The sequence below is a fragment of the Drosophila biarmipes genome, chromosome 2R (genome assembly GCF_025231255.1).
Source record: "Drosophila biarmipes strain raj3 chromosome 2R, RU_DBia_V1.1, whole genome shotgun sequence".
Classification (NCBI taxonomy): Eukaryota; Metazoa; Arthropoda; class Insecta; order Diptera; family Drosophilidae; genus Drosophila; species Drosophila biarmipes.
This window is the reverse complement of record NC_066615.1, coordinates 10,898,278-10,911,068: the sequence shown is the minus strand read 5'-3', so window position 1 is coordinate 10,911,068 and position 12,791 is coordinate 10,898,278. Positions and strand designations below refer to the sequence as shown.

Genomic DNA, 12,791 nt, shown 5'->3' with positions numbered 1-12,791 from the left:
CAACTGCGACTTAGTTTCTACTTTGATGGATGTAAAGCTCTTTGTTGGGCGCGAGCACTGAAAAATTTGAAATACCAAGTAATACATAGCATTGTTAATTATTAAGAAAACATAATATAGGTTTAAAAATATAGAGCTATTAACTATAAGCTAATAATTGTATTAAATAACATATTTCAAAATGGATATCTTTAACAAAGACGAAGGTCGTAATAAATACTTCAAAGCTACAAAATGTATTTACTTTTTCTTGTTATATATCTAAAAGTAATTATTAAAAAATCATTTAACAACTAATCATAAGCAACTAAATTGTCATTCAGTAAAAAGAATGCTCTATCGTTAAAAAATGTCAATTCCTTTTGCTTTCTGATCAAGAATATTGGTATTTTATTTCTCATTATTTATTTATTATTTATTTTCAAAAACTTAAGCGTCTTAAGAAGTTGTGTTATATTTATACAAAATAAACTTGAATTAAAAAGGTTCTTTCATTTGTTTCTTATTATTAATATTTATTTAAGCCTTCATCAAGCAATTTAATGGTTATTTCAGTACTATTACTTATACTTCGAAATACAAAACCTTTTTCTCAGTGTAAGATGTTTCGCATGTGTTTGAGTGCGTATGTGTTTGTGCTGGATTTATTTGTGGCAACACAAAGATTTTTTAATGGCATCTTTTGTAGCAATTTTTTATACACTCACCCCGGCTCAAGCCCAAAGCCATTTCATAAGCGCCCCGCGTGTGAGTGGGTGGGTGTATTTCGGTGGGAGGGAGCATTTGATGTGGCTCCCCCAGAAGACGAGGCGGCGGGGGTTAAGTCTGAGAAACTCTTTTTAGCACAAATAAACTTGGCTACATTGTTGCCCGGCTTTTGGCCATACCCTCCCCCGAAAGCACCCACTCCCAGCGGGGAGGAAATGGAATGCCTTTGAGTGTGTGCACTCAGGCAAGGTGTTTGCCTGTTAAATTATATAACAATGCAATGAACTGTAAAATACGCAGCTAAGTGCTGCTCCTTAGAGCTCGGCTTACTCCCACCTTTGAGTCCTTGGTCTCAAGTGCTGAATATGTGGCTGAAACGAGGCGAAAAGTGGGTTGGGGTGGAAAACTAGAAAACGCTATAATTGGACCGAGGTGACAGAGGTCCTTTGTAGCCACACAAAAACCATTAACTTGCTTAATTAGAGCATGCCAAATTAAATGGTCAAAATATGCAAATGCTTTGGTTCGGGGGAAGACAGTCAAGAATAATGAACCAGGAAGAAATATAACTAATTAAGATTTGACAACAAAAAAAGGAGAAACATTATTTTCCTTCTGCTATATACCACATTCTTTGAGACTGCCTAGACACATAACTTAAATAAGATACAATGCCTTGAAGAAAGTTAAGCTTAGTAACATTTTTCACTGGGATTCATATTCCTTAACCTCAAGGTCAACCAGTTCTCCAAATGGCCAAGCGGGCACTCTTCTCAGCACGCCACGAATCGCGTTAAATAATGAAAAACTAAATTACGCATTAAGATAAAAATAAAATGTGAAAATTATACAGCGCCAACCGTTGCTTTCTAAAACAAACACACGCGGAAAATTCAGGGGTCAAGCACGCTAATGTGGGCTAAATATGAATTACCGCGTAAATATATAGTGCACAGTTAATTAAATCATAATGAGTTCTTCACATGCAGCCGAGGTCCGCAGAAAAAATCAATTAAAGTTGGCATACCTACTGGGCGCCGCCTTTTTCCATTGTGCGTGTGTGTTCTCCCTTTGGCCTAAACACATATTAAACGAAACTTTCCCAGTTTGTGGTAAACGCTTTAATATGGGAACAAAACCGAAACCATTTAAATTCAAATCGAATCCAAATGACTTTACTTATATGCCAAATTGAAGGCGACTTTGGGGAGGCTGGGCCAAGCAGTCGAGGGAAGCTCTGGGGCCCTCGCCCTCGTAAAACTCTGAGGGAAGTAAGCACTGCGACCCTTAATTTAAAGATTACTTTTCCCCCCATTTGGCTCTGTTTGCTTTCAATTGTTTTTATCAGTTTACATTCGAAAGTAACGAAACAAAAAATAGCAGGGCAGAAAGACAGAACGACAAACAAATAAAACCCATCTTCCGAGGGGGAGTGCAGAGATTTGGCCGTGATTTAGTTGGGGAAGTCGCTGAAAACACATAAGCTTTTTGCTCCCTCTGGCTCTGCGTTTTATTGGCATGGCTGTCAGCGGAATTGGGGGGAGTGGAGCCACTGCTTCTATTTGTTTCGATTTGTTTGGGGAGCAGCTGAGACCAAGCTGAGAGCTTCGATTTAATTGAAACTTTGCTCATTAAATGCCTGAGTGAAGGAATGAAGAGTTCCCCCATTTTGCATACTTTTGCGGCGCAGACGAACAGCTCCTGCATAACTCATACTTATCGGGGGCCGGGGAAGTGGCATGCAGACTAGGTGTCCCAAGACATTGCAAATGAAATATAATAAATGATGTCACACGGGCGATGAGCGGCAGCTTGTCAAAAACACATGTGTCTGAATGGGACGCCACCAGCGGATGAGAAGGGGCGGGAGTGCACTGCAAGAAATAATAATAAATTTTTTTTAAATAGATAATTATCTGAAAAAAATCTAGAATGAATCTATATTAAAATATGTTTTAGAAGACACATTTTTATACCCTTGCAGAGGGTATAATAATATCAGTCAGAAGTTTGCAACGCAGTGAAGGAGACATTTCCGAACCCATAAAGTATACATATTTATGATCAGCGTCACTAGACGAGTCGATCTGGCCATGTCCGTCAGTCCGCCTGTCCGTCCGTCTGTCTGTTCGTTTCTATATAGAATATAGTTGACTCTCCGTTAAGGCAAACCAGTGTTTTTTTGTAAAACCTAAATTCCCAATTTCATAAAATAATATTCTTACAAAGAATTATTTTATGATGAAACTGAGAACCACTAAAAATAACACACATTTATAGTTTAAATTTTATGAGTAACGTCTAGTCATTTCTCCAACTAAGGTCTTCAGATAAATCTAAAACTAATTGTGAATTTATAAGTAGACTATTAAATCCTAAGTGTATTATTTATAATAACTTTTCTCTGTGTAGCAGCAGATGAAGCCCTCAAAAGTAGACAATAATAATGATTGTTCCGCAAGCAGGGAAAACTTCTGCTCCAGCACTGTGCCTCTTGTGATCCATTGTGTTGCGCTGCATAAGGTTCCGTTCTGGTTCTGTTACATTTGCGCTGACTGATGAGACAATTTGTCATTTTCCACAGACGCGACTCGGCAAGACTGAAGAGCCGCGGAGGGTTGACAATCGCTGCAGGGGGAACGCGAACTAGTGAAAGGATCTAGCATCTAGCACCACCTGGGACCAGCAAACCCTCGGACCAACTACTCCAGAAGCTGCCTCAGCTGGCCGTAGAGTAATAATAACTCCCCCAACCTCCTCGCCCAAAAAACGAAAGTGTCCACACTCAAATGCAAATACTCATGAGCCGGAAGGAGCTGGAGACCCAAAAAGTCGGCTGACCAAATAGCTGCTGGCCCTGTGGACCCAAAGAACAAAGTGCGATTATCTGGCCAGGACCCGGCTATGAATAATTATTAAAAATTTAAGAGCGCACGCACTTCATTCGGGGCATAAAATAAAAATTTAATGGCATTTAAGTGGCCCCCGGCATGTCCTTTATGTGTGGAGAGGCGCCCCCCACCACCAGAGGCTGAAAAAAATATATTTTCTGGCAGGCACAATTAATATTATGGCGTGCCAGCCCAAAGTTGATGTGGCACCTTGCCCAGCCCCCAGGCGCGGGAAAAAGCACAGGAAGCACTTAGCGTCGCAACATGCGAAATAAAAAATGGTGCTGCCTGCTTTTCAGTGGAAAACGAGGTGGGCTGGGGGAGCCGAGCCATTGAACTTGTTTCGGGTGGCTGGCAAAGGTCGGCGACGAGTCAGAGTCGCAAAAATGAAAAGCCAAATAAATAATACCAGGCCGAACGGAACAGGACAGTAAAAACGCTCATAAGTGCCGGGCCATAACTCAGAGCTGACTTTATGCTCGGTCCAATTACCTTGTCTCGGGGAAATGGCCCGCTGCCTTTGTTCGGCCTTATCGGCTCGCTTATCGGGGCCAGACTGTGGGGCCAGGGCCTAATTGAGCTAATTCCCAGCCGGATCCGGTCTTAAAGCCGTACTCTCTACTCGGCATCCATCACTCGCGCCGGAGTTGCAAACTTATGCAAAATAAAGACGCGGAGTGTACGTGACCAAGTGCGTAATATGCAAAAAGTTGAGCCACCTCCCTACGCCCTGCGAATCGCAAATGAATGTCAGCCGAAGGACGAGCACACACCATTTATATATATGTTATATCCTGCCTGCCCTGCGGAGGAGGGAGTCGGAGCTTGTCAGACAAGTCATGGCCATGTAGGATCACCGGAGCAACGCCGTTTGAATTCCTAAGCAGGCAAACAAGCCGGCAGCTGGGGGGAAAGTAAAAGTTTTCCCTTAATTTCGGACAATTTATTTTAATTTGCCGGAAAAAGGAGCTGGCATCCTGGCATTCTCACTTGCAAATCATGTGGCGTGCAATTAGGCGACGCTTTCACTAACAACAAAGGCGAATCGCAAGCAATTTGAATGGAGTGACACGGAGACTAGCAGTGTCAACAGCCCGATTCCCCGCTGACTCCTCGGTGCCAGGAGTCATTTCTCCGGTCGCCTCGACAGCTGCTGAACACGGTGCGTATGATTGATGCAGACTACCAGACGCCGCAAATGTAATTTGCGAGTGTTCCTCCTGCTCCTGGGCTCCCTGGGGATTCCGTTGACGGATGAAGTTTCGCATAGTTTTCGGCTATCCCGAAACCACGTTGAATGTTAAAGTTCCATTTTGGCACATAGGGAAAATAAGAACGTTTCTGGAGTGCTACAAAATCTTTTTTAGCTTAAGGTCATAGTTGCATTTTACAAATATTTTAATAGGGCTTAAACTAATAATGATGATACAAATTGGGCAATACAAAAGCACATTCCAAGAATTTCACCTTATATGGAACCCTATTCGTTCAGAATTATCTTTGAATTTATATGACTGACTTTAAGTTATGGAATAATATATGAATTACCAATCACGGCTTTATAAATATGCCTCCCAAAAATTAGTTAAGCCTACTGAAATTATAGCAATTATAGAATTTTAATCAATTTCTATAGTATATATTTTACGTATAATTTGAATGCACATGTATTTTGCACTTTTTTAACATTCTTAAGGCATTTTAAGTTAGATCAAAGGTCCAGATCAATAACCTTTTTTGAGGGTAAATCAAACGAATGGGAACCCACGATTGCAAAAAAACAAGCATTGATACTTGAAAACCCGTATAAAGTTCTAAAAAGATCTTGTTATTCTTGCTTCCACATCTTAAAGCCACATCGATCTTCGTTTTGGCCGAGGTAAATTCAATCTAGTCCTTCCATTTGCAAGCCAAATTGAAAACATATGTTTCAGCCTGGCATTTTCCCCGAACTTAAGACAAACAGGAGTGCGGAGTGGGAAAGCTACTTAAAAATGTTGCACACGTACAGCCAATTGTGAGCAAACAGTTCGGAGGCAGGAGCTCCGGGGTGGAGTCAAGGAACTTTGCCGCCACATCCCGAATTCCCCTGACAGGCTGGCAGAGGCAGCTTCATCAGGCTTCCACAGCCACATCCAGAGCCGCCTCGTCCACATCTTCATCGTCATCATCATCATCGGGCACATCATGAGGCTCATCAGCATCAACTTGTCTGTCCCTACATCGCCCCAAGAGCTACTAAATTTCACGCAATCACGACCACACACAGAGTCCTTCGAGCTTGGTCCTTCTTCAATTTTCCGTAGCTTTTTTGTGTGCCGGCAACTGCCTAATAAAATATTTAGTTGCTGGGAGTCATTGACAAGTTTGCAGACAAGGTTCCTTGGGTTTGTGGTCTCTTTATGCTCCTTGATGAGACAGATACGAGGATGTCAGGTGAGCTGTGCCCGTTTCTCACCTACTGCCTGCCATCTGTCCCTCATCACTGAAGAAAAAATCGGATCAAATATTTATGGTTTAACTTTTGTTAACATGTAAGCTTATAGAAAAATGTCACCAGACCTGAAATTAATGATATAAAGGTCCGCATTCTTTATAAGTAAATCTATTTATATGCCTAAAAGTTATAAAACTTTTTCTCAGTTCACCGATTTGCACCCCTCGTTTTTTACGAGGCCCCAAACATATTAAACGGTCACTGAGAGCGTTTTGCCACAGGAAATAATGAAAAATTCAAAAACCAATATTTAAAAAGCCATCAAATCAAACAAAGTGCAACAATGTGTGATCCCAAATCGTCAGCCCTCCCCTCCATTTCGGCTATCCTTTCAACGTTTAATATCTCATCAAGTGTTACGCTTTACGACTACTTAAAACCCCATAAAAAACCCAACAGAATAAAACTGTGGCAAGAACAGGGCAGCCGAATCCCAAACAAAACCAACGCCGAACGCCGTAAATTTCCTCCCGTCGCTCTCAGGCGGGGTTTTCCAGGGAAAAGCTGCTGAAAGGAAAGCGAAAGGAGATGCAAAAAGCGGGAGAGCAACAGCGAAATAGCTACAAAGGCAGCGACAGCAGCAAGATTTAATGATGCAGCATGATTTGCGCATAAAAAGAAGCGAAATAGAATAGAATCAAATGGAATAGAATGGGCGGGGGGCGTGGCAGGGGGCCTTATAACTTGACAGACAGGGGCAACTGCTGGGCAAGCTTTGATAAAATGCAGCACTCACATCCACAATCACTCACATCCTCCATGCGACATATATGTGCAGGAACACACTTTATATATCCTAACACTTTAGTTGCGCATAAAATGTTAAAGGACTTTTCATGTGGGCCACAGCAGGGAAATGGGAAAGCAGCTGAGTTTGCTGGGCTGGCAATATATGCACACATATACCGGAATTTGAATGCATGCCTGCGTCGAAGGGGTGAACAAACCCTTATGAATACAGAAAAGATACAGTGGATCCTAGGGAAAATAATAGTAACTTACCCGGAATTATAATTTTTATATAAATAAGCCTAGAAAATGTTTAAACTTTAAAAGTTTTACTTTTTTTTACTTTCCTAAAAATAGAACATACGACACATATTTCAGTTCAACAAAATATGTATGTATAAGATTTCAAAGCAATGTTTTCTCTTTCTAAAATGTATATACTTAGGGTTTGGTAAAATATAGAAAATCTATATATTTTAAATTAAAAAAAAAAGAATACGAATATTTTCCAACGATATTAATATAGTATCTTCATTAGTCTTGGCTCCATGTTACATTCAATTCCCTTGTACCCTCTTCATCAATATATATCAATTATATATTTTCCTCCACAAATTTCTAAGCTCGACGAACAGAGAAGTAGACAAGAAAGGAAGTAAGCTTCGGCAAGCCGAAGTATTTATACCCTTGCAGCTATAAAAAATAATCAATAATTTTATTAAATTGAATTCAAAAATTCTTAAAAGTATAAAAATTTATATTCCCAATATTATAAGATAATATGTCAAAAAGCCCCAAAGCTATAATTTGTTTCACATTATTTCCCACCAATTATCCGATGCTATGACAGCTATATGATATAGTCGTCCGATTTTAATAAAATTTAATTCGAAATTCAGAACTAATTAAAAAAATTTATTTTCAAGCTCATAAGGTTATATGTTAAAAAAAAACGAAGGATATAATTTTTATTTCATGTTTTCCCATTAATTTTCCGATAGTTCCGATTTTGATAAAATTTAATTCGAAATTTAAAGCCAAATAAAAAATGTTATTTCCAAATGTCGTTTCCAAGTTAAAAAACACCGAAGATATAATTTTTTAATATTATTTTACCACTTAATTCGAAATTCAGAACTAATTTAAAAATGTTATATCCAAGCTTAGAAAGTTATATGTTAAAAAACACGAATATATAATATATAATTTTTTAAAAAATTTTTCACTGATAGGAGATATAGATGTACAATCCGGCTGGTTCCGACTTATATACTACCTGCAATAGAAGGAAGACTTTTGGGAAAGTTTCAGCCCGATAGCTTTACAACTGAGAGACTAGTTTGCGTTGAAACGGACGGACAGACGGACGGACAGACGGACATGGCTAGATCGACTCGTCTTTTGACGCTGATCAAGAATATATATACTTTATGGGGTTGGAAACGTCGCAAACTTCTCACTGAAATCATTATACCCTCTGAAAGGGTATAAAAATGAAACAAAACTTACCTCAAAACTGTCTACATATTTAATTATGTTTCTTAGCTTTCGGCTAATTTGATGTTTTAACCGTTTGCTCGTTACTTCGTTGTTTTTGTTGGGGGCCTCAACTTGCCTTCGGTCAATATGCTAAAATATTCAAACAGTGAACCCCCAGATCAACAAAAGCTTCGAGTCGAAACCGCTGGTCGAGACGGGTTTACATCATACTCAGCTTGACTGACATGACAAACTGGAGTTCTAGTTGGATGACATAAGGCAAAAGCGAAAAGTTTTCGAAGCATAATTAACGAACGATGGTTCAGTGAGAACATTCAAAAGAGACCCCATATGGCGTTTTTCAGTCCACACAGTTTATAACGTCTTATCAAACCTCGTTCATAGTTAAGAAAATGATGAAAATTGTTCGAATATTTCATCAGCCGTAGTCCAAACATGGTATCAAGTGGTATTATACCTAAATTACGCACCCTTATCACTCTTTATCAGCAAGTTCAAATAGTTCCTTTGTCAATGATGGGCAACGAAATAAATATTAATATATGGAAATTACTAAAATATGCCCCATTATTTCTTTCTGTTTATTCATGTACTTAATCTGATCATTGCATTTGTATGAGCATAACTTGCGTCATCTCGTAGCGTTTCATTTATCTATACTACTACTTACTACTACTATATAAGCCCTAATGCACTCGCACCCCTACTTCTCAATGAGAAATCACACTCTGTAAAATAAATTTTATGCCAGAACGGAATTGAAATAGTTAAAGAAATTTTTTAAGTACATTATAAAATAATATAATAGTTACTAGATATTTATCTTGCTTAGAGATTCTAAATCAACTAAGCACACAAATCTTTATTATAGTATATCTTTCGTCATTTAAAACTATTCGAAATAGTTTTACTTATATTGTTCTTAAGAAACTAGGCCATAAAAACTCTCTCAGAGAGCGGCAGGTATATCTATATACACATCGATTACATACGTATTTCTGATTACGGCGGGTATAAATAGGGCCTTCCAGCAAGTCTGAAACTCAGACGGCAATAAGTTCTCCGCGTGGAAACACGTTACTTCCCTTGCAATGGGTCTCCTTGAAATTTCCCTGGCCCTCCTGGCCATCGGTTTCCTGATCTACAAGTGGAGCACGGCCACCTTCAAAACCTTCGAAGCCCGGAAACTCTACTTTGAAAAACCGTACCCACTTGTGGGAAATTCAGGCGGGTCTTTTTTTCAGAGAAGGAGCTTTCAGAAGGAGTTGTCCGAGTTCTACGATCGCACTCGGGAGCAGTAAGTACTTCGCTCTTATGAATGCATGTTGAAATATGGATAACAAATTGAATGGCATTTCAGAAAATTAGCCGGCTTTTTCAATCTTCGCACGCCCATGATCGCGGTCAACGATCCGCAGCTGATTAAAAAGGTCTGCATAAAGGACTTCGACCACTTCCCCAACCACCCACTTGTTTTTCATTCCGACGAGCGCCTTGTAAATGACATGGTCAGCTCGATGACGGATCAGCGATGGAAGCACATGAGGAACACCTTGTCCCCGGTCTTCACGGCGGCCAAGATGCGCAATATGTTCACCCTGATGAACGAGAGTTTCGCGGAGTGTCTGCAGCACCTGGACACCTCTGCATCTCTTCCCGGCCAGAAGGGTTTCGAAGTGGACATGAAGGCTCTGTGCAACAAGCTCTCCAACGACATCATTGCCACCACCGCCTTCGGACTCAAAGTGAACTCGTATAAGAACCCGGAGAATGAGTTCTACGATATCGGGCAAACACTGGTTTTCACCCGTGGATTAGGGTTCTTCAAGTTCATGCTGGCCTCTATGATGCCAAGGATTTTCAAGGTGAGCATTCAGCAGTTTTGTATTTTTTAACCTATAACCGATTAACCGAGATATCTTTTCCTTTCTCAGTTCCTTGGACTCACAATCTTTGAAACCGCCAAAATTGAGTACTTTGTTCGTCTGGTTGTGGATGCCATTAGGTACCGGGAGCAGCATAATATCTCGCGGCCCGACATGATCCAGCTTCTGATGGAGGCCAAGAAGGAGTCGCAGAATAACTGGACGGATGATGAGATTGTGGCGCAGTGCTTCATTTTCTTCTTCGCCGCCTTCGAAAACAACTCCAACTTTATCTGCACCACCACCTATGAGCTGCTCCATAATCCCGAAGTGCAGGAGCGCTTGTACGAGGAGGTGAAGGAGACCCAGGGGTCTCTGAATGGCGGTTCCCTTACCTACGATACCGTGCAGAAGATGACTTACATGGACATGGTGATCTCCGAGTCCCTGCGTAAGTGGAGTTTGGCCCCCATCACCGATCGTATTTGCACCAAGGATTACACCCTTACGGATGAGGATGGCTCCAAGCTCTTCGACTTCAAAGCGGGCGACCGCGTCATCATCCCCATCACTGGGTTGCACTTGGATGAGCGCTACTTCCCGGAACCCAGAAAATTTGACCCCGAGCGGTTCAGCGAAGAACGCAAGGGAGAACTGGTGCCCTACACCTATTTGCCTTTCGGAGTGGGACCTCGAAACTGCATAGGTGAGTCAAAAAAAACGGATTTCTCTGAGATATCCTTTATCGCTTTTGGCTATCTGTTTGCCTGATTTTGATAAATGTAAATTGAGAAAGATTTATAATTTAAATATGGCTTCTTCCTATATACCAAACTTTAAAGTGAGCAGCCATTTATGAAAGTTACATTAAATATTATTTGAAATATTTGCAGGGAATCGGTATGCTTTGATGCAGATTAAGGGCTTTCTATTCAACCTACTGCTCAACTACAAGATCGAAGCTTCCCCAAAGACCACCAAGGATTTGTGGGAATCTGCACGCGGCTTAAACTTCGTTCCCAGCGAAGGCTTATGGATGCACTTGGTTCCTCGAAAATAAAAGAATGTGGATACCAAACAGACTGCTTAGCTATAAAAAAAAAAAAATATTAGTGTAACGTGGTAATGGAATGTTTAAAGGCAAAAAGCTAAAGAGGAACTAAATGATCATATCTGTAGATTCAATTCCAATCGTAATTGGTGGTTGGGCTTGATTTTATATCTATATATTTCATATTTTTTTTCTAAAATTACTCAAGGGCACGATTTCCCACCAATTTTTAATTTGCGAATAAAAAAAACATTATATTATATAAACATATATTATCGAACTCGTGTTTTTTGTTCTGTGGGTGAAATAACTGTTTTGCACATATGATAACAGAAATTGCATAAGCTTCATGAGTGTGCAAGAAGCACTACCTGATCCATAGGTACGTTACCAGTAGAAATCAGAGGTCTTGCTAGAAGCAATTCAATAAAATGGGGCATATGTTAAAATGAACAAGAAAGGAAGTTAACTTCAGCATGCCGAAGTTTGTTTTGACAAAATAATCTACGTTAATCTACCTTTTTAAATTTTTAAGGATTGTTTCCAGCTTTAGTGATATTAAAAAAAAAGTGTTTCATTATTTCTCTGACCGTTCTTTGACAAGTAGATGTTAAAGTCGTATGATTTTTAATAAAATTAATTCGAAATTCCAAATATATAAAAAATTAAATTCAGAAATCTAAGTTCTTGTTAGAAACTATTCAATATTTTAAAAACAAAAAATGGGGCATATATTAAAATTAACAAGAAAGGAAGTTGACTTCAGCAAGACCTTCTTAAATCTTTAAGGATTGTTTCTAGCTTTAGTGATATTATGTTAAAGAACACCGAAGCTAAATTCTAATGACTTTTGGGAAAGTTTAAGCCCGATAGCTTTAAAACTCAGAGACTAGTTTGCGTAGAAACAGACGGACACGGCTAGATGGACTCGACTAGTAATGCTGTATAAAAATATATATACTTTATGGGGTCGGAAACATCTCCGTCACTGCGTTGCAACTTCTGATTAAAATCATTATACCCTCTGCAAGGAAGAAATTGTTTAAAAAAATATTTTTTTGTGGGCACGAATATTTAAGTTTTTTTTAATATAACTTTTTTTTTATTTGTTAGAAATTAAAAAATAAGCGCCAAATTTCAGCTCCGAGATCTCAGCGTGCATACGGACAAACAAACACGCGGACTAACTGACGGACATGGATTCATCTACTCGGCTAGAGATCCTGATCAGGAATATATATAATTTACCGGGTCGGAAACGCTGAAACGAGAATAACGAAAATCTTTTGTCATCAAGAATTATTCAACTTTTAAATTGACTTTTTTTGGTGCTGTGTAATTATTTGTTGTTACAAATTGTATTAAACCGCTGTAGACATAGTTTCGATTAGATTGTTATTGAGAGAATAAGGTTTAAGCCCTCTCTCAGTAGATAAACAAAAATATAAACAAGTATGAGCAACACTTTGAGTATTTTTCTGGCAAACCACAGTGATTGTTTGGAGAGAGCGGCAGAAAGCGCCTTTATGTTTGAGTGCACAACAGAAAAA

The 12,791-nt window shown here is 39.5% G+C and overlaps 1 protein-coding gene across 1 annotated transcript; it reads left to right on the top strand.

Annotated features, from left to right (window-relative positions):
• Window positions 1-9,378: 9,378 nt before the first annotated feature.
• LOC108030287 (cytochrome P450 9b2) lies at window positions 9,379-11,511 on the top strand. The gene is made up of 4 exons (XM_017103118.3): window positions 9,379-9,622; window positions 9,686-10,190; window positions 10,260-10,896; window positions 11,084-11,511. The coding sequence occupies exons 1-4, from the start codon at window positions 9,417-9,419 to the stop codon at window positions 11,248-11,250; spliced, it is 1,515 nt and encodes a 504-aa protein (XP_016958607.1). The 5' UTR covers window positions 9,379-9,416; the 3' UTR covers window positions 11,251-11,511.
• The last annotated feature ends 1,280 nt before the right edge of the window (window positions 11,512-12,791 follow it).